The sequence below is a fragment of the Neodiprion fabricii genome, chromosome 7 (assembly GCF_021155785.1).
Source record: "Neodiprion fabricii isolate iyNeoFabr1 chromosome 7, iyNeoFabr1.1, whole genome shotgun sequence".
Lineage (NCBI taxonomy): Eukaryota > Metazoa > Arthropoda > Insecta > Hymenoptera > Diprionidae > Neodiprion > Neodiprion fabricii.
Window position 1 is genome coordinate 5,633,290 of NC_060245.1, and position 22,043 is coordinate 5,655,332.

The 22,043-nt window shown below is 35.6% G+C and overlaps 1 protein-coding gene across 1 annotated transcript; it reads right to left on the bottom strand.

The window, feature by feature from the left end:
• Positions 1-6,571: 6,571 nt before the first annotated feature.
• On the bottom strand, positions 6,572-19,110 carry LOC124186886. Its single transcript, XM_046578975.1, has 3 exons — positions 18,595-19,110; positions 14,313-14,495; positions 6,572-6,815 (listed from the first exon to the last, which is right to left on the bottom strand). The coding sequence occupies exons 1-3, from the start codon at positions 18,649-18,651 to the stop codon at positions 6,690-6,692; spliced, it is 366 nt and encodes a 121-aa protein (XP_046434931.1). The 5' UTR covers positions 18,652-19,110; the 3' UTR covers positions 6,572-6,689.
• Between the last annotated feature and the right edge of the window lie 2,933 nt (positions 19,111-22,043).

Here is a 22,043-nt window from a genome sequence, read left to right on the forward strand (position 1 = left end):
ATGAGCCGTAGATAAATATGTGTTGCGAATACGCGAGGTAAAAACACCCGTTGCCTTCTTATTACACACGATTCTTTACGTAACGAGAGTATGTTACGCGTATTTTCACCAAGCACCAAATTGAGGTTAGGATTGCGTAATGTCAGTCTTTTCGAAACGGCGGATGCGCGCAGCGCAGAAAAGACCACTTTTAATCACCGTTGCCTTGTAGTTAAACAAGATTCTTTAGGTAACGAGAGTATGTTACACGTTTTTTCACCAAGCACCGAATTGAGGTTAGGATTGCGTAATGTCGGATTTCTTTGCGACAGCGCATGCGCACAGCACGGAAAAGACAACTTTCAACTCTTGGGACTTAAAGTAGAAACGGGTACTGTGTGCACGGAAAAGACGCGTAAAACATGCTCGCGCTACGTAACATTATTATTAGGATGGTTTATTTATTATTATTATTATATACATATATATATTTTTTTTTGTATAACTTTTTAGAATTTCGACGTGACTGCACCCCAAAGTGATTCCAAATAAATGAATAAAAATTTCATTCAAACTACAGATCTTTGTCTTAATCCTAAACCCTTGCGCGATGGCTGTGAAGTTAGCCAATTAAAATGTACACGTTTTCACGACAGTTATAGTATATGGGACATTCCGTGCCAACTCGACTTACCGCCAAGCCTCGCCATGTCCAATTTTACTTGAACTTTGGTAAAGTATTTTGGAGATTGAAAAAGTAACCCCTGAATTATTTCAGATTTTTTTGACCACTGGTTAAAAAGTTGTCTAATTTTTTGCAATAATTTATATCCCAACATCCGTCAGTCGTACGAAAAAATCATTAAGACAAAAATCTTCGCGATGACGTGAATTTGAAGGAAACATTTTTTGTCCATTTTTTTTTATTTTTTTCTCAAAAACAGACTACTTTCGATTTTCATGAAATCTCCTTTAGATGTAATTTTTTTCTTCTTTTGCTTTCTATTAGAGCAAAACTTTGTGTACTTTGAATACATTTTTTCTTCAGATCGAACGAAGAGATTTGAGGAGAAGATTTTGTAAGACTAAATAACTTTTACGAAAGATTTTTTATTTTTAGAAAATTTTCGGGTCCTACCTCTAGGTGTAAAATCGGACGGGTTATTAGTCGTAATATTCTGATTTGCTTCAATTCATTTCCATCAGATGGTAGGGATGTTTTTTCATTCGCGTTCATTAACATTCTGGTGAATAGAATTGTTGAAGATTTTTCTCACAGTTTTTTTTTTACTCGCTTCCTGACTTTGGATTCAGGCAGTGGGAGTCCATCCATTATTAATGGGGCACGTGTGTGAAACGCCTCCAGACTTTTTCGTTTGCCGTGAAATTTTAACTGTATCAATCAAGTTTCATGAAACATGTATTCTGTTCCCCGTCTATACGGCTGATTGTATTCATAAAGATTTTATAGATATTTGCTCAAATAAAGTCAGAAATTGGTATTCGTAAAAAGCTATTTGCGTTACAATTTTTACCTGAATAAAAATTCAAAATCAATTTCAGCTGCAATTTTGATATCATTTAATCTAAGATATTGATTAATTTCCATTATTTCCCATGTCAAATTGCACTTTCAAATAGTTAGTCGCATAATGCAATATGATGCCACTGCAAACTCTTGTACCAATAACCAAAATTTCAAAGTTTTTCGTGACTCGGGAGTGAAAAAATGTGTAACATGTAATTTGCTTACTTCTTTTTCATTACATCACCTTCTTCTTAAAACAGGTCAGGACTAATTCAGTAAAATATATTTTTTTTACTGCTGATTGTCATACCTCTTTTTGTACATCACGAGGACACAAAGAAGGCACTGTGAATCATTAGGCATGCAGATTCTGCACGTGATTTGCATATAAAACGTAGAAGAATAACGTTATTTGTCTGGAATGTGTGTGCTCAATTTGCTCTCAAGATTACACTGCAGGTTTGCCATCCGGAAAAAATGCCGGATGGAAATTCCCCGCGATGAAAATTTAGATTCATCGTTATGTCTCGAATCTCAAGGGTACTTCGAATGGTTTGAAAATTCTAAATAATGGTCTGCGGAATTCCGAGTGATTCCAATTGCCCATGAAAAGTTTTCGTAAATCACTTGAGCTTAAAAGACTGAAAAAATGAGCACAATTACCTTCATAATCTTTGTTATAATTCTATAATCGTTTTGAAATTCGACCATTCGGGCTGATGGAAAATTTTCTTTCCATCCAGCAGATATTTCTCAAAGTATTTTTAAGCAGTTCGGAAATTCCAGTCGCGTTTGTACTGTGAGAAGAACTCGTTTATGCATTTCTGAGTTCACTGTAAAACTTTGCCAAGGCGTTTAAAAATTCGCAAAAAACTTTATCGTACATTCGACGTGTTTCTATCGAGACTCGAGGGGCGAACCGTTCACGAGACGTCAGGATGACCTTTTTACACCGACAGGGTGAACATGGAAGCTTTGCCAAAGTAGGAAGAGACCGCGCAGCTGGGATTAGCTGAGGCTTAACAAGGGCTGGATTCGGCAAAGCCCGCAAGATTCGACAAACGATTCTGCAAGCCGTAGGACGAGCATCTTAAAACTGTTGAATTGCTTTTACTTCCAAAGGCTTGGACGACACGTTGTTATACCCATTATCCGTCACGCAGCCACGGCTGAGCGAAAGGAATAATCGTGATTAAATTTATGCAGATTCTTGTAATATTCCGTAGACATGTTGAAACCCTCCTTCATAGAGTGAAAATCCCAAATTTCGGATTTTAAAGCCTCGATACGATCACCTGCAGGAATTATAATGCACATATGATTTCAATCTCATCATTTACACAAGATGTTTTGGAGTAAACGCCGCAGTATGTTAGGTTGCCTACCACTAAGGGGAACAAACATCGATAAAACAGGCCTACCGAGTAATCCGAGAACTTGCCTGTATTGCCAAGTTATGTGGATTTGACCAAACAGTAGTTTTATTGTTCATAAACTATGCTGATGCGTTCAGTGATCGCGTTCCGTAGTCACGTTATAGTGATCGGTAACTGGATAGGTCTGTTTTACCGATATTTGTTCCCCTCAGTGGTAGGCAATCCAACATATCGCAGCGTTCACTCGAAAACACGCAGCATAATCTATCCTACTGCTTGAAACTTGATTGTCTTCACGATATACGATGTGAATTAGATCGAATTTTTTTTCCACTAAGAAACATTGCATCGCTTTTGCGGATAACACTTGAAAAAATTTCTTCAGAATCTAGATTAGGAAAAAGAAGAAGATAAACTTTTCCTACACGTGACCAATAACAGTCAGCTGTGCAGATAACAGTAATGAACACCTATGCAGTAATTCGATGATCAGTTACGAAGGGAAAAATTGAAAAATTTTCAAACGAAGATAGTTAAAATTGAATTTCTATCAACTGCGCAGCACCGGTGACCGCATTGAGACGAACCTCATTAAGCGGAGAGAAATGCTCTTTTCAATTCGCCCTGACTACAAGTTGCACGTATAATACCAAGAAAGAGGGAGATAATCCGTCCAACGATGATTACTTCTTTTGATTCGCTTTACTCTCACCTTACATGGTAAATCCTCCAAGATTTGATTAGGATAAAAAAGATGAGGGCAGCATGAGTAACCGGTCTAACACAAGTGTCAAGAGTTGGAGCGCGTCTAATAAATCGTAGCAACGGAGCTTACGGACTTAAGCTCATGGAACACATGTGCCCGGTGAGGATTTTTTTTTTTTTTCTTTTTCTGCAGATGAATTACTCCCCAGACTTTCGACGCTGACACGAGGCGGAGTTTTGCCGAATTACGTCGTAATACCGCGATGCCTATAAGTTTACAAAAAAATTCCGCAACGCGTATGCGGGAGCTTGCAAAAAGTGCGTTAATTGCATCGGCAGCTGTTACATAATTTACACCGAAAATGATAAACGCAACCCGAAAAGTTTTCCTCCCATATATTTTAACTGATATATTATACCTACTATTCGCAAAGTGCGATGAAAGGTGAGAAGGAGCTGCAGAATCAATCAAAAGTAACAGCGAGTCGTGAAAACAACTTACAAACGTGTACCATTTGACTTTTTTCACAGTGCACACGAACGTCAACTCCAAACGCGATTCGAGACGGCCCAGAAACTTTTTTTCGAATCCATGTGAAAAACAATTCCTTTTCTCGATGAGACAGCCGTTGCTGCCACTGAAACCAGCTAGACTAAACTTATTTTCAAGACAATAGCAGACCATGCAAGGATGGTAAAAAGTTTGTCTCTTTACCGAAGAATCTCCGCTGACGGAATTTCTTTCCCACGATTATACTGCGAGTTATTTTTATAAATTTCACTTGACTGGAGACGAAATTCATTTTTCAAAACGACTCGCACTAGCTGTTATTTCGCGACTGAAAATACTGCCACCCACAATTGGAGAGTAAAAAGTATCCCGAGACATCCACGTCATGTGGGATGATAGAATAGGAGGTGCAGTTAAGTGATCGATGCGTTTCTTGCCTATGGGAAGAAGAAGAAGAAGAAGAAGAATAAGAAGAGCAGAGTCATCGTTCAGTTTGAAATTGAATTGTCTGAAACCCGTGACAAAATTCTGATCGTTACGTGAAATATTATAATTCAAACTCACACACACGTGGGTTTGAATTAAATTAACTCATGTACAACTCGCTCGACTCGCGATTCATTTCCGAATCTAGGCCACTTACGACACTTGTCTCATGAATAGGTAATCAAATCAGCCCAGTCCGCAGCTTAATCTTGACTTGACAGAGGGAGGAGCCTCAAGTTTCCTTGAAAAAATCCTTGACTCATTTTCCATTGCCAAAGTCCAAAAGCCTGGAATCGTAATAATTTGTACCAGACGTTGCGTATTGCCTTGGTAAAAAGTCATTCGGAAGAATTGAATACACGGTGATAAACCAGCGGAGTTAACAACATCCGGAGAACCATCTTCAGGAATTTAATTACACACGGCTGTGATGTTTGCCGTTTTTACAGTCCAATCATGTTTTCGCAATATCTCGCGAATTGTTGTCCAGAGAGGATTACTTCGGCCTGTAAAAGGAAACAAACTTTTGACAAATTAGGACGGTTATCAACAAGTTCGATGCGCACCGAGTGGTCGTAGTTCGGGGGTTGAGAATGTAAATGGTGCAAGTCAATTAAGACCTTGGTAATTCATTCCGGTTTCAATACAGACTCAATGTTTTTTAAACGGTAATTTTCAACTACTGTTAAGACATAGAACAAAGAAAAGTAATATAATTTATTCCTGCCACCAGAATTTCTAGTGATCTAAAATGCAAATTCCTTTGTCACGAAAAAGCAGGTCAAACTGACTTGCACCACTTGCATTTTCGAACCCTTATTTAATAATAAAAATTGGGTCACGTGTCCTTGGCATAACGTTTAGTCGAATTGTTGACGCAGGTGAAACCGCAGCTTGTGAACACTGATTAGCTGGCGATGAATCGTGTTATTCTCGGCACGACAAGAATGCTTCTCACCCTCGAGCTCGAATTCTTGTTTGCCCCATTTAGGCTCATTACACGCAGAGCATTTACGTGAGGTGAAAATGTATTATAAGTGAGCGGTGAGTAAAAGCGGCAATAAGTGAATGAAAGCCTTGCCACAATATTGAACTTGGTGTAAAAATAAACAAACGTTTTAATATCGCGAAAAACATAAACCTATTATAACTGTCGGAGATGGGAATAAATTTTCCTTCTCAGTTGATGTTTCTTTACATTTCCCCTGACTCTTCATCATTCGCAACTTATTCTCGTATAAAAACATGCGTGATTTTCGATTTGTTTATACGGTCTATATTTGATTGTCGGTATACGTAACAAGTTTTTTCTGCTTTCTTCCTTTCTTTCAATTATCTGAAGACAATAAGATTATCATACGAGCATTGTCATATCGACAAGAATTTCCGGCTAACCTTGACTTTAACATGAACCGCAATTTATTTCATCTCGCCATAAATAATCCGACAGCAAAAAATAATTTTACTACACGATTTTCTTCCCCATCGTTTACCAGAAAGGCATGGAAGGAAAGAAAAAAATATGTATATATATATAGATCTATATAACGGAACATCTGTTATAACTATCGATCTTTTTACGATCCCATCAGTTATGTATTCGGCTAATTTATCAACTCCTACGGTTTTATTTTAAACACTTCAGGCATCCGGCACGCTCATATTATTAAACCGCAAGAGTTTCGATTCTATAACAGTTTTTTTTTTCCCCCCTATACATTAAAGCGTTGTCAAATTTGCATTATTAATTTTATAAATTTTCGTCTACATAATTTATAGTATATAATAAACTTTGATCTGTCCCGCACGGCTGTATAATAATTACATATGATTAATCGAAAACGTGAGACAATGTCATCTATACACACACATATATGTATATACAATTATTATATACAATTTTGTGGAACGATTTTCCTTAACGTGAAAAGAAAAGGAAAGAAAATGAAAATATGAAAAACAACTTCACAGAGATCAACACTTATAAATGAAAAATCAATTTTAATCGCGTAAAAAAACGTACGCGCCACTTGAAAGCGTTAATATTTTATCAGGTGAGTAGAAAAAAGAAGAAAATCATTTTCCGTTCAATGATCAGTCGACGTTACGTAACGTCCTGAAGCGGTTTCCGCAACTCGTTCGTCGTTGTAACGTGGTCCACGTTATTTATGGGCATCGGAGCGTTGTTGACCACGTTCGCCAATTCCATGGCGGAGGCACGTCTCGCTGCCTGAAACAAGATGCGAAATTTATTACTCCCGATCTGCGTCGTTTCGTCTCGTATTCGGATCATGGATGTATTACGTATGAAACCGCGAGTGTAACGACGGTTACAATTGAAGAGGAGAATCGAAGAAGGCTAGGTGTGCAATTTTTTTCACATTAAAAAGGCACTTATGGCTTTTCTTATTTCAATGAGGGGAATTAAAAGGAAGCTGTAAGTGCCTGGATTGGAGAATTAGCAGAATTCATAAGTGCAATTTTTTTCTCAAATTATGAATGCACTTACGGCTCCTTTATGTAGTAGAGGAGAATTGAAAAAAGCTGTAAGTGTCTGAAGTGGAGAATTAAAAAAGGCCATAAGTGGAATTTCTTTTCAAACTATGAAAGCACTTACGGCTTTTTTTTATATCAACGACGAGAATTAAAGAAAAAGCTGTAAGTGCCTGAAGTGGAGAATTGAAAATGGTGTTTTTTTTTTCAAATTAAAATATCACTTACAGGTTTTCGTATTTTAAAGAGGAGAATTAGAAGAGGCTGTAAATGCCGGAAAAGGAGACTTCAAAAAGGCCATAAGTGCAATTTTTTCTCAAATTACGAAAGCACTTACGGCTCTTTTATGTAGTAGAGGAGAATTGAAAAAAGCTGTAAGTGTCTGAAGTGGAGAATTAAAAAAGGCCATAAGTGAAATTTCTTTTCAAACTATGAAAGCACTTACGGCTTTTTTTTTATATCAATGAGGAGAATTAAAAAAAGCTGTAAGTGCAATTTTTTCTCAAACAATGAAAGCACTTACAGATGTTTTTATTACAAAGAGAGCAATTAAAAATAAGTTTTCAAGTGCCTGAACGTGGAGAATTAAAAATGGCAATAAGTGCAAGATTTTTTATTTTTTTTTTTATCAAAAAGGCACTTATGGCCTTTTTTAGCTCTCCTCTTCAATTGTCCCAAGTAACGGCCACGTAGTGGAGCTGATAATAATATGTTTCCGGAACTAAAATCTTCAAGTTCAATTTCTCAACAACTGTATATTACGTATTACGCTCAATATTTACACACCGGTGTGAATCATCGCGCTCAAAGTTTGTTTCGAATTCAAACGATGATGGAAGAATCTTTGAAAGCTCAACACGAGCTGCGATCGTATTCAGATTTTGCAGAAAAAAAAAAAAGAACAATTTTCACAAACAAACCTATTCGCAATAATGCGCTCAGACTTATAATGAAATACTCTCTGCATCGGTAACATTGTGATTCCAACAATATTTTACAATTGTTTTGCAATCGGAATCGATTATCTTTTTTAAATATCATTCAACGATCTTTCACACATGTGGGTGCAAACTTTCAGTCAATCTATCAGACCAAACGATCAATGTACTCATCACCATGTGATAAAGCTTTTACCTAAGATGGTGAAAATTTTTCTATTATATTATTAAAGCGTACAATTAATCCGGGAAGTAAAATTTCATTTCAATAATAATAAAAATATATATGTACATATATATGGAACAAGGAATTGGACTGAACTTGACGAAAAATTATCTTCATTTCCAGTTTAAACAATTAGAACGATTCAAACTCTAGTTCACTTGAATCCGACTTGACCCTTTTATGAAAATAGTCGCGGAGTGATGAATGAGTGTGAAGAAAAAAAGTCCTACCTTTCCGAATGTGTAATTTATTTAATAGTAAATCCTTAGGAACAATCGGTAACAAAAATAAACTCGTTTTTTCTTTAACTTTACTCCCGTCTATACAAAAGGACAAAAATATATTGTTTTTATTTCACAGTGCATGGATAAAAAAAAGTGGACGTTTCGGTGCGTATCGTTAAATTTTCAAATCGAGATAAAACATGTGATTTAAACAATAAAGAATAAAAAAAAAAAAAAATCGTCATTTAATCGGTACAAATATTCCGGGGATATAGAAAATATTCATAAAATTCGAGATATCGAGAAAATATTAGCCAGATTCAAATTTTCGCACTAAAAAGTTGGCCGAAATTTGGTTTCATAGAAGCGGACTCGACGTCGTTATACGAAGAGAAATTCGGACCGAAACTTTGAGAACTCTACACGTGTATCACGTGGAGATCATACCGTGGTTAGAGGCTAAAGTGCTCGTGCCGAAAACATCACCTGTAGCTTTTGTCACGTTGTTTATGATACTTGACAAACAAAGAAGCCTCATGGCAGGATCGTTAAGTGAGCACTAAGGAAAATCAATGCCGACGACGCCGAGATGAAAGAATGCGTCCTTCCGTTATATGTATATATATGTACGTACCTTGGATCTATTCAATAGGAAAATAGCAAAAGACGCGGCTTTTTCTTCTTGGAGAAATTTGTTTTTTCCAGAATTTTATAACACCTTTTATGTCAATATCAATGAACCCAGAATGAAACAAGCTTCAATCGAATGTGGAAAGCGGTTTTCCCGATTCATCGAATTCTTATCACTAAAGGGTTCTAAGATCGTGCAACGCGACTGTGTGGGATGAAAATCTTGTCCCACAAGATCGTTTCTATATTGTGAAAAAATCTCCTAGTAAAAAAATTTCTGCAACACAAGTATAGTTGCAATTACAACGATTCAAACATCGTTCAAATTGCGGAGAAAAATTTGTCAGTGTTACTCACCCGACTATTCGGTACTAAATTTTCACATTTTTGAAAAGATTTTATTTACCGTTAAAAAACGTATATTTGGATACGGTGAAACAAATGTTTCGTTATTATTATCAAATTTTATTCAAACGAAATACGATTTTTTAACTATTCGCAAAATTTTATCCATCGTTATTTGGCTCAAGTAACGTTTTTTTTTTTTTTAACAATAAATAAACTCTTTTCTCGGTGTATATAGGACTGTTTAATCTGCCGCAATTTTTTTTTTCAAACAATTGACCTCGACGTCAAATTATCGCAATAATTAGAGAAAAATAAAACACGAATTTCAATTTTTCATCCTAGAATTGTATATTTCGGATATGGTAAAGGAAAAAAAAAAAGAAAAATTTCACCTCGGTGTCAACTGAATGCGTATTTTAATCATCCCATCCCAAATTAATCTTGACACGTAACTCGGGGCTGCGGTAAAGCAGAGGTAAAGGGAGCGTCTTTGCGTGGGATTGAGGGTGTGTTTACACGCGGTGTAAATCCCCTTTCGTTAGCCGTTAAGCAGGAAAATTGAATTCAAAATATTAGACAGCGGTAAAGCCGGGTGTAATAACACTTTCACCTGAATTATCATAGATCCTCACGTCAGTTTCCAAATTTTATACCTGTAATAATATTTTCAACTAATCCTAGGCTGTGACATATTGGATAAATGTGTCAGTTTTACGCACACTTGGATCAGGAATTGATTTGAATCAACGATAGAAGAAAAAAAGAATTGAAATTTATCCAACGATGAAGAATTTGCTGAAATCTATTACGTGAACTAAAAAAAATCGTCAAATCGACTAGAGTTCTTTTGAGAATTTTTAATTTTTGTGATTTCAAATTAAGCGCAAGTATCCTCAGCTTTTTTTTATAATTGAGATATTCACAGCCAATTTACAATCTTTGTAAATAAATTATAGCTACGATTTTCAGCTGTAACAAACAATTTCCTCAACTTTATTTACCCTTGTGTAAGATTGTCATACCCCTTGAATCGAGGACTCGTGATCATCGATTGCTTGTGACTAAATACGCGTCAAGTTGAGTTGCCGCATCAATAATGGCTTATTGTTAATTGGTATTCCATAATTGCATACGTCAAGTCGTTATACCGAATGAAATCAACATGGGAAAGCCGCAATAAGTTGCGGCTTCACCTACCAATTAGTCGCAAACTTCTCATCTTATTGTATATATAGGAAATTCCATGCTAATCCAACAACCAACTGACCCTCACCATTTTCAATTTTGTTGAAAATTTTTTCTGCAATTACCCCAACTTCGACACATCGTCCCGAATTTTATCAGATTGTTTATTCAACTGGTTAATTATTTATAGATATTGACAGTGATTTTGAATAGAACCTTTTTTAAAATACTCAAAAACTGTATTTTCTTTTCCAAACATTTCAAAGCCGGGCCCATGATCCGCCGGTTTTGTTCCATCTTTCTTTTTTTCGAACTCTCAAATTCTTTGTTCAACTGAAACATTGTTTAATAAACGGTCTGAAAATTCCCAAATGATTCTGAAGACTTCCATTTTCCACTTAAAACATTTCTAGACCGGTTTCATTATGAAACTGGTAAAAAAAATAAATCAGAAAAATTATACCAAAAAAAAAAAAAATCGACGAAAATCACTACATAAGTGCAAAAATTGTACAAAAAAAGAAGTTTTGATAATTTTTCAGAAATTTCAAATCGTTCAAACAATCTTTTAGCTGACCAAAAAAATCGAAAGCGCTGGAAAAACTGGAAAGAAAATTCGTCCATCATGACGAGAATTTTTTGAGAATTGTAAAAAAGGTCTTTTTCAAAATCACTTTAAATATTTATAAATTATTGAGCAATTGAATAAAAAATTTGAAAAATTCTGGGTAGTGCGTCGGAATTGGGACAATTGTAGAAAAAATTTGAAACAAAATAAAAAATGTTGGAGTTGAGACGTTGGTCAGATTTGTATGGAATTCCCCATACATACCTGTCATATTATTCCTCAAGAGTTGGAGATTATAACATATACATAAACGCAATCCCTTCATCTGCCTGGCTCTGTACAATCCTGATTTTTTCTTGAATCTATCTCCCTTTAATCCTTATTCCAATTTATAAAAAAGCGAGGCTGCTACTTTTCGGCGATACCAACTCGAGACTCGACTTTTTTAATCCACCGCAGAGATGTTTTCAATACACGTAAGGCAAAGGACAATTGAGATACTTGGAACACGAAAAAAGATGGCGTGCCTTGAAAGCGTAACAAACGCATTACATTTATACAATACCTGCGTAATAACTTATCGAATAAATAAATTCTCCCGCAAAAGATGCAGGCAAATACACGAAGATTTAATGAAATTTCGTAAAAATCCTGATCCGATCCTCTTTTACAAATGACCGAGACGACTTTACAGTCGCACGAATCGTCGTCAAATTTTTTTAAAAATAATTTCATGTCCGAAAAGCTTATTCGGAATAAATGCAAATTTCGCCCAGTTTAACGAAAAAATTTAATGAAATTAACAAAATTTCATCTGTTCCATTGCGATGTCCAAAAAAAGAAGAACAGAAGAACATTAAACGTAATCCAAAGTATTGTAATCGTAGATTACAAATAGTAAATTACAAATCCATTACGAAATGCTTCTTTTTTTTTTTCACAAGAAATAATATCTGACTATGGCGGTTAGTAGAGAATTTATTTGCGAACGGAACGAGCCTTGGTTTGTGAAAAAAAAAAAAAAAAAACTGGCAATCCGAGAAGCTTGTTTCATTTGAAAACCGATCGAATAACGCGATCTCTTTGAAGTTATCCATACAACAATTGCATTGTTGTAATTATAATTCGCGATTTCCCAATTTTCCCATGCAGTGTTGAATGAAAATTGCTTCGAGTAAATTCTACTCGATTAAGTTCGGTAATTAATGTAATTTTGAAACCTGCTTTTAGTCGCATGAATTTTTGTCTGAGTGGGGAAAAAAAAATAAAATCCTCAATCAATCATGTACAAAGTGCTCAGCGCCAGGTGCGAATTTAAATAATATTATACGTACAAAAGTGGCCCAACAGCCGGTCAACCGAGCATAAAGTTGCGGTATAAGGGTGCTTGAAATATTAAGGGTAAAAGGAGAGAGCGCGCCAAAAAAAAAAAAAAATAACCTCGTATAAATTTAATTCGCATTTCAACCCCTTCGCAAAAGTGATGAAAAAAAAATTTCAAAGAAATTTCTGTTGATGAGTTCGGAGGATTACAAGTTATTCGCAAAGTTTTGTAATTTTTCAGAAATTCGTAGTCCGGTAAATGAGATTAAAGAAAAAAAAAAAAAAAACTCTTTGTTCCTAAAAGCTTAGCTTCAAAAGCGCGTGAAACGAGTCCGTCAAGTTGTTTCAACTTTTTAATGTAATTTTATTTTACAATAACGGCAATCGATGCAACTTTTTAATTAGAATTCTATCGCCAGTTTTAAGTACTTTGTTTATTTTTTTACGTTTCGGTTCAATTGACTGTATTTATTGAAAAAAGAAAGAAAAATAAAAAAAAAATTCCAACTTTTTTTTTATTCGAAACATCCTCCTGATTGATGAGGTAAAAGTTTTACCTTAAATTCGTATATTTCGAGGGGAGGATAAAACCACGTCCTTAAGAATTTATGCCTTTTACGCGTATATTCTGCCTCTGCTCGTTTTCTCCCTCGTCGTAAAGGGTTTATTTAATAACAACGAACAATCAAAACAAATTCAAATTTTCCCCTTGCTTGATTGATTATCCTCGTAAAGAACACTTTTCGATTCGCGCGGAGGAGAAGAATTTGGATTATCTGATGTTGCGTTTAATTTATCTGTAACAATATATTCCGTCTAAAGCAGAACAAACAAAAAAAAAAAAAACAGAACTACTACAGAAATACTATATCAGCATTTACGACGTTTATAAATAGGATTAAATAAAGTATGAAATCAATGGAAACTCCACGATTGATCCGAATCGTGTCGCAACAACATTTGTTTATCGGTCAGTCTGTCAGTCAAATAATTTGACATAAATTAAACAACGGCGTAAAGCCGTTTATTAAAAATCGAAGAAACGTTATTTGTTGAACCGAAGTAGTCCGATTGGTCAAATCTCGCATTCTCGCGTATATAAATCGACATGTCTGACCTACTTCAACGTTTTTCTATATTTATTGAATTCAATTTATGAGGGAAAACGCATTGTTTCGATCAATCTCCCAGATGTTGTTCAGGGTTAATCGTGAGCTTATCGGCAACCGCAATTTGTAACCGTGAAGATTAAATTCCGCTAGTCGAAGGCACGTGGAATTGGAAAAATAATTGCAGGAGGCAATCGATTTGAGGGTTGACAATTTTAAACCCACGTTTTGAAATTTAAAGACAGTCCAAAGAAATTTTGAGAAAACCAAACACATCATCAAACAAATCGGTCCACAAGTTATGGATAAAGTCGCTGAAGTTTTTTCTTTTTGTACGCCCAATACATCCTAATTGAAGAATAAATCCGTTTGAATAAAAATTTAGGAAATAAATAAAGAAATGTTATTTGGACTAACGATAGTGAACAGGAATAAATTAACAACATCCCTGCCAAGAATATTGTATAGAAATGAATCCGAGTGAATTGTAATAACACAAGCTGTAATACGATGTCAATAATTTGAATAACATTGACAATAATTTTATAAAAGATTTTTTCCTCTTCTCCTGACTTCCGATTCAGGCGGTGATCCTCGTTCGACGACTCAAGCTCGTTGCGAATATCTTTGCATCGAAGAAGCTTTCGTATTCGGTGAAACGGAACAACGCCGACGTTACTCACTTTTTGCCTGTCTCGTCTGGCCGAGTAGAGGACCCAGAGAACGTAAATCGTCATAATGAGTGCCGGTACGAAAATTCCTGCGAGGCTGGATGACCCACGCATAAGGACATGGTGAAGAGCGAGTAGAGTAACGGCGAGGGCTGTTCCTCCGGCAATGTAGCGTCCTGTTCGCCGACGTTCGTCCTGCAGAGGAACGAAAGCTGTCGGTTAAAGACTGTCAATTAGGATAAATATCGCCGCTTTAACCCTTTGAGAATATACTGGATCATCAGAACCCATGTTGCGCAACTTTAACCGAAAATAACTATTAGACAGATTCAAAATTCGCGCGCTCTTCGCCCTCTGGCGGTAGTTCAAGATATTACTAGGTCACGTGATTTAACCTAATACTTGAAGTTTTTCTGAAATGATTTTTTTTTTTATTGAATTTATTCATACTTTTAAACCGCACCGTCATATTCTACGATGATGAAAGTATTCCCCTGATTTTTTTCTCCATTATCGAACGCGTATATTTGAAATGGTAACACATCAAAGATGAAATATTGATGAGACTGGATCATCAGAACCCATATTGCGCAACTTTAACCGAAAATAACTATTAGACAGATTCAAAATTCGCGCGCTCTTCGCCCTCTGGCGGTAGTTCAAGATATTACTAGGTCATGTGATTTAACCTAATACTTGAAGTTTTTCTGAAATGATTTTTTTTTTTTTATTGAATTTATTCATACTTTTAAACCGCACCGTCACATTCTACGATGATGAAAGTATTCCCCTGATTTTTTTCTCCATTATCGAACGCGTATATTTGAAATAGTAACACATCAAAGATGAAATATTGATGAGACTGGATCATCAGGACCCATATTGCCCAACTTTAACCGAAAATAACTATTAGACAGATTCAAAATTCGCGCGCTCGTCGCCCTCTGGCGGTAGCTTAGGATGTTAATAGGTCACGTGATTTAACCTAATACTTGAAGTTTTTCTTAAATAATATTTGTTTTCTGTATTAATTCATACTTTTGAACCGCACCGTCACATTCTACGATGGTGAAAGTATTCCCCTGAATTTTTCACCCCGATCGGAGGCGTATATTTGAAATGGTAACACATCAAAAATGAAACAAGGTCACTTTAACCCTGAGTGTACTTGATGCTCGAAAAGAGAGGTTTACATAACGCGAGCATGTTTTACGCGTTTTTTCACGAGTGTTTTGATGAAAAGTTTTCAACACTGGATTTCAGTTGTAAACATCTCGTTGTTAACGTCGTCAGAAAAACAACATTATTCCATTATTTTTTCACCGAAAAATCCGTATCATTAGTTTAATTATACTGAGAAATAGCGCACTTTATTCCAGAATGAATTCCCTATAGATTCTCTGAAACAATTTCGTTCTTCAGTTTGCCAATTGACGCAAATAAAAAAAAAAAAAAAAAAAAAAATTCTAATACTTACAATCGTAATAATTTACAGAATATTATCAATTTGTGATTCATTAAGAAATACGTTATTTTCAATCAAAGTTCGACTTGGACGATCTGTGGAGAATTCATTCACGAGTTGAATCGGTGATTACTCGTTAAAATCGGACAAGTAAAACGAATTTCTCGGTGAATAAATAATAGAATAATGAGATTTCTATTACGTATTTAAAATAATGAGGTATTCACAGTTGAATTTCAGTGCTTTAAAATTTTATCCTCCATGACACTAAACTAAACACGAAACTATTTAAAACTCTGTTTCATCACTTATTTTGTTTCAACGTATTTTCAATTTGACTGTAGACCTCATACATCCTTAATTAAATGTAGCTCATCATCGGCGCGTATCTTTTCCGCTTTATTTGCATCGTTAAAATTGAATTCTCCTTTTTCCTTCGAATACCGATTTTTGCCAGAGACGCGAGATTGCGAAGAAAAAATGGCAAGACAGTATCCAGCCTGCAGATTTCTCGCCGCGCGGCTGCGGTCAGAATTCGATTCTATTATCGCCTAATTTAACTCTTGCAGTCGTCTGTCTTTGTTATAGACGAATAAGATTGTATTTATACTAAAAGTCGAGTCGTACACGTTTAGGCAATGAAATTTTCTGAAACCTTGAGCTAAAATCAACGCGTACCGCTTGCAGGTCTAACAAAGGCTTTCGCGGCTTGGAATCGGTTCGAAAGTTGAAAAAGGAGTTGGCCAATTTTCCATCGAGTAATTTTGGCTCGTGTCCTTTTAAACAATCCCCAATGCAATTATACAACCCGCAATCTTGATGCGTGCGTCGGAGAATTTAAATCAGTCTGGCGCAGAATCCACTGACCTATGAAGCTCTGTATAGCTTAGTATTATATATAGTCGAGACAGACGGCATGCGTATATCTGCGTACCGAATAGCCGTCAAAGCACCGGCTGGGAACTGCAGCAAGAGAGTCCGAACCGAAATGCGCAAAAGCTGCTTACACTGAGAAAAATTTCACTTGTTATTGTAACTAGAAAAATTCAGTAAAACAGGCATCGTTAAAAAAACTGTTTGAATATTGTTGTCGCTATTGTCGATCCTTTTTTGGTTATTGCGACTTTACTTTTTTAGTTAAGCAAGGCTCACTCGAAAAATTTTTGACAAATGCTTGAAGAAAAATTTTTCCTAAAATCTGGAGGAAGTAGGAAAATATTTAGAGTTCGCTGCCAATTGTTGTAATATTTTTCATTTATTTTTATGCACACATCTTACAGACTTGTATATGTATATTATATTAGTTTAGATTTTTGGCATCGTGGTTCAATCATTCATTGTTCATAAAAATCAGTATTGAAAACGGAATGGGGACGTTAAGGTGATGCGATGATCCTATTTCGGTAACAAAAACTGTTATCCAAATTTCTCCGAGACGATTAATCTTTCGGATAATTAATTAGATCAGAATACAGAAAAAAAAAAGTAATATACGTATATAAAATTCCGTAAGGTGTGTACGTGAAAATAGATAAAAAAATATTACAACAATCGTTACCGGCCTCTAAATATTTCCCTACCTCCTCCAGATTTTACGATAATTTTTCTCTCTGTATCTGTTACAAGCTTTTTAAGTTTCAACTTGAAGAAAAAACAAAAATTAAAAAATGAACTACCCTAATGTCATAGATCAGGGTATTTTGTAAAGTGTCTGAAATCATTTCGACAACGTTTTACGACGATGTTTAATTATCACACAACCTTTGTTCTAATTCATAATTAAACCTCCAATTACGCACGATTCTAACAAATGATCGCACAATGTGATGACAATACAGTAAACAACTGCAAAGACAATTCTTGAAAATGATACGGATCGAATTGACATATTTCGAGCTAATTCTCTCTTAGTTTTTATTTTGACTTTCAAGTTCTGGCATGAGTTTGGAAATACATTCGTCGTTGGAATAATAAATAATCTTGACGGCAAAAAAAGCTTTATGGGTTTTATAAGATTTGGGTTCTTCGATAAGTTAAGCCTGACGATCAACTTGTCTGTAATTTTAATACTGCCGAAAGATTTTCGATCAAAAATACAGTTCCGGGATTTGCCAAGGTCACAGGGATCTACACCTACTCGTCTATCTACTTCAAATAAATACCGCAACTCGAGGCAACCGACATGTAGATGATACTTAAGAATGGATGAAAATCTAGTGCAGATTAATTCGTTCGATTTTACTCTTCGATAGCTTATTTTATCCAGAAGATTATAATGATTTGTACAAAGTTGCTAAAAACGAATTCTCTTCTCTTCGATATACGATTCGATATTCCCATTTGTCAATCGTAATCAATATCATACGTTGTAAAATTGAGTGTTCAACAATGACGTGATAAAAAAAAAAAAATGGCAGTGAAGTTTTGAAAAAACAAAATTCCGAATAGAACGAGAAATTGAAAGTATCTAATAAACTTTTAACGATCTTTGAACTATTCGAAACGAAGCTTTAATAACTAAACATTCATTTACAATTTCAAAATCTTCTATTCTTGTATTTTGAAAGCTCTCTTCGCAGCTTGCGAACACAAATGCAATTTTACAAATACTAAATGTCCGACTACCCGGTAATGAAATTGATAAAAAGCGTCCATTTTTTTCCGAACAAACTTCCCAAGTCTGACTTTCGAAATTGGAATTTGTAAGAAATCGTCGGAACACCTCGCGCGACATTTTTCATAAATAATGACACAATTTTTATCCTGATCCTCGGTCTTTTTTTTTTTATCTCATTTCTCCAATCATCGCACGTAAATTATCATACTCACAGATGATGAAGCCAAAGGTCGCAGAGTGTTCTGGGAAGAAAGCTCCGACTTTGGCATGACGAGGATGATTTAAAAGCACCGATCTGCAACCATCCGTACAATAACGGCGCCCCGGGTGCACTTATAAATAGTGGTTGTATCCGTATAATTCAACGTCGTTGCGAGCCGTGCAATAAACCGATGGGGGTTATTCTCACTCTATCCTCTTCCCCACGTATCACAGCCTTGTAAATATTACGATCTTTACCCCGGAACGGCCATGTAAACAACGTTCGGATGCAGGGGGCCGAGTCTTTATAATCATAAGCGAAAGATCTTCGGCGCAATCGACTCGGCGCCGTAAAGTTTCATGAAAAACTACAAGGTTGAAACGACGGTAGCGATGCGACTCGGACGGTGAGATGAACGAGGAAAATCGACGAAAGTTTATCGTAGCGCGGATGGAACGCGAAAAGGAAAGTAGACTTTGCCGCAACTTCTCTGGGCGACTGTTCGCCGTCCGAAACTGTTTTACCGACCGAGCAACCGCCGCACTTGCCCGGAGGCGGCTAGCTTCTGGGTTTCTTTCCCTTCCTTCGGTCCCATCCCAGGCGGTGTTAAATCTCCGCCTAGCCGTTGGCATAATAAACAATATTCGAGAAAACGCTTGTAACGCGCCGTTGATCGTACCGATCTCGACGATCTTCTGGATCGCTCACGGGGGATTCCCCCACCTCTATCCTTAACCTTCGATCACCCATACGCTGATTCTTGTATGCGATACTGGGCGCCGTTTTCTGACCTCGGTTATTAAGGTAGTAGTCTGGTAACTTGTGTCGATTTTCATGTCTTTTTTTTGAGGGCGTTTTTTTCGTAGGAAAATAAAAATGACACGTTTTGGATATTTAGGATGTATTTATTTACATTTTAAGGATACAAAAAAAAATTTTTTTTGAAAAAATTTAACAGTTTATTATTATTATTATTATTATTATTGATCGTAGTTGGCACATCGAAAAAAAAGCGCGTCGGTGGCCGCGGTGATTTTAGCTCTTGATTTTATCTGAATTCAAAAATTCTTGATAATTCTTGATCTATAGACACGTCGTTCTCGTCGGAACTAGAGAGAAATTTTCTCACCCCTGTCTTTTTACTTTACAACCCCTTCTTTCCTAAAATATAAGGACTTTTTTTTTCAAAGTCCGCCATTTTGTTATTTATCCACGAAATTTAACTTCAGTAGTTCCGACCAAAATGACGAGTCTATAGATCAAAAATTTTTGATTTCAGATCACATCAAGAGCTAAAATCACCGCGGCCATCCATGCGCTTTTTTTTCGAGGTGCCAACTTCGATCAATAATAATAATTATAATAACAATAATAATAATAAACTATTAAAGTTTTTCCAAAACAATTTTTTTTTTTATCTTTAATATGTAAATAAAAACATCGTAAATATCCAAAACGATTCATTTTCATTTTCCTACAAAAAAACGCCCTCCAAAAAAGACATGAAAATCGGCTCAAGTTACCAGACCACTATCTTAACTTTACCGCGTTCGCTTGAAAATCGCGTCAACGATTTCAATTCATTCGCCCTGATTTCCACAATCGTTGTCATACCTTGACAACGTATTTAAATACAAGAATTTCGATTAATTTTTTTGTTTATTTAGGAAATGATTAAGAAAATTTTAGAGGTTTTAGCTACGCGTTTCTTACATATTTCGTAATAAATTTGCTTCATTAAAATGTATGAGGGTGATGCAAGGAGTTCAATTTTAACAGAGTGTAAAAACCTCTTATTTCTGTTCGAAACTTATTGAACTGAAGTGAAAAAAAAAAAAAAAATGTGTAAAATATTCCGAAAGTCAGCGTTTATCAGAGAAATTTTCAAAGCATGTTTTCAACCTGCTGGATTTTTACGAGGCTGCAAATTTGGTCAAGCGGAATGACCGGGATGCAAATTCGCGCTTGCATTCTTTCCGCAAGCATTCGTGTCGAGTGTTCGAATTTCAGAGCTGCAACGAAGCGAGTGTAGTCACATTTCGATATTGAGTATGTGGGTGAATTTTTCATTGTCTTCCATTCCCAAGTATAAACAAATGTGCGTATAACGAAACTTCATATCCTAGGATAATATAAGATACGTACACAGACCGTATAAGCTTTGTTGTAAACAAGCCTCGTGTAAACCGTTAATGTAAAGTTCGAAACTAAATTTGAATTGATAATACCGCGGAATCTTTGTTGTGTAGATATAATTAATCGACAACTTTGAGCCGAGTTCAGCATCGCGTAACGGTTTGTGACAATCAATGAGAACTCAAACAACGCGACGAAACTTCCTTTGTATTAGGAGAAACTCACGAATTTCACATTGTTTCGTTGATTGTATTTCTTGAATATCAATTAATGAATTTGATCGTGCTTATTGTCGTACTTAGCAAACGTGAAAAGACAGTTTGAGAAATAATCCAGGTAGAGATTAGCAAGTCAAAGTCTGATACAAATTGGAAAAGATCCGTTGAAAAAAAAAAAAAAAACAACAGTAGGGAGTAAATTTGCCGTCAAGATTTTGTTACGTTACTACAATTGTAAAATTATATCGCGGACTTTTTTCACAGTGTGTAATAATTTTTCGTAAGGTTTCCAATCCAATCACCCGCGGCTCAATCAAGAATTCAATTCAACGTTTTTCATTGAGCGATTAAAAAATAGTTGCCGCTGCGAAAAACTTGTTATTCATTCTTTTTCATTTTTTTTCTTTTTTTTTTTTCAATTTCTTTCTCCCGCTCACTGCACGCAGTCAGTTTTCAATTTCGTCGCACTAGCATGACACGATCTATATATCTATAGACGTATGCACGAATAGGATGTGCGCTGATTGGTAAAAATGAATTCCCCTGCCTCCCCCGCAACAAGAGAAAAAAAAAATAAGAAAAAACAAATTCATTTCAGAACCAAACACGTCCGTACCGACGAATATTGCAAAATATTACACACCCGTGAAAATTGTTTGCGGAAAATTTCAATTGGTCGAAAAATTGAGAAAAAAAAAACTTGCATCGATTTTAGTCGAGGGATTAAACACTCGTGGATCAATGTACACCTAATTTCAACATTACGAAGGTTTCAAAATGTTTCAGGGATTTCAAAAGATTTCAAAATATTACAGAGGTTTCAGGGATTTCGAAAGATTTCAAAATATTACAGAGGTTACAGGAATTTCGAAATATTTCGAAAGATTGCAACAAATTTCAGAAGCTTCAAAAAGATTTCAGAAGATTTCAAGAGATTTTAGAAGATTTTAAAAGAATACAGAAGACGTCAGATGATTTCAAATACTTCGAAGATTTCAAGAGATTTTAAAAGATTTTAAATGATTACAGAAGACTTCAGATGATTTCAAATATTTCGAGGATTTCAAATGATTTCAAATAATTGCAAAAGATTTCAGCAAATTTC

Coding starts and splice junctions, on each gene's coding strand:
- LOC124186886 (XM_046578975.1), bottom strand. CDS start 18,651: ATGCCAAAGTCGGAGCTTTCTTCCCAGAACACTCTGCGACCTTTGGCT. Junction 14,496..18,594: donor GACCTTTGGCTTCATCATCT/GTGAGTATGATA, acceptor GTTCCTCTGCAG/GACGAACGTCGGCGAACAGG. Junction 6,816..14,312: donor CCAGACGAGACAGGCAAAAA/GTGAGTAACGTC, acceptor ATCTTGTTTCAG/GCAGCGAGACGTGCCTCCGC.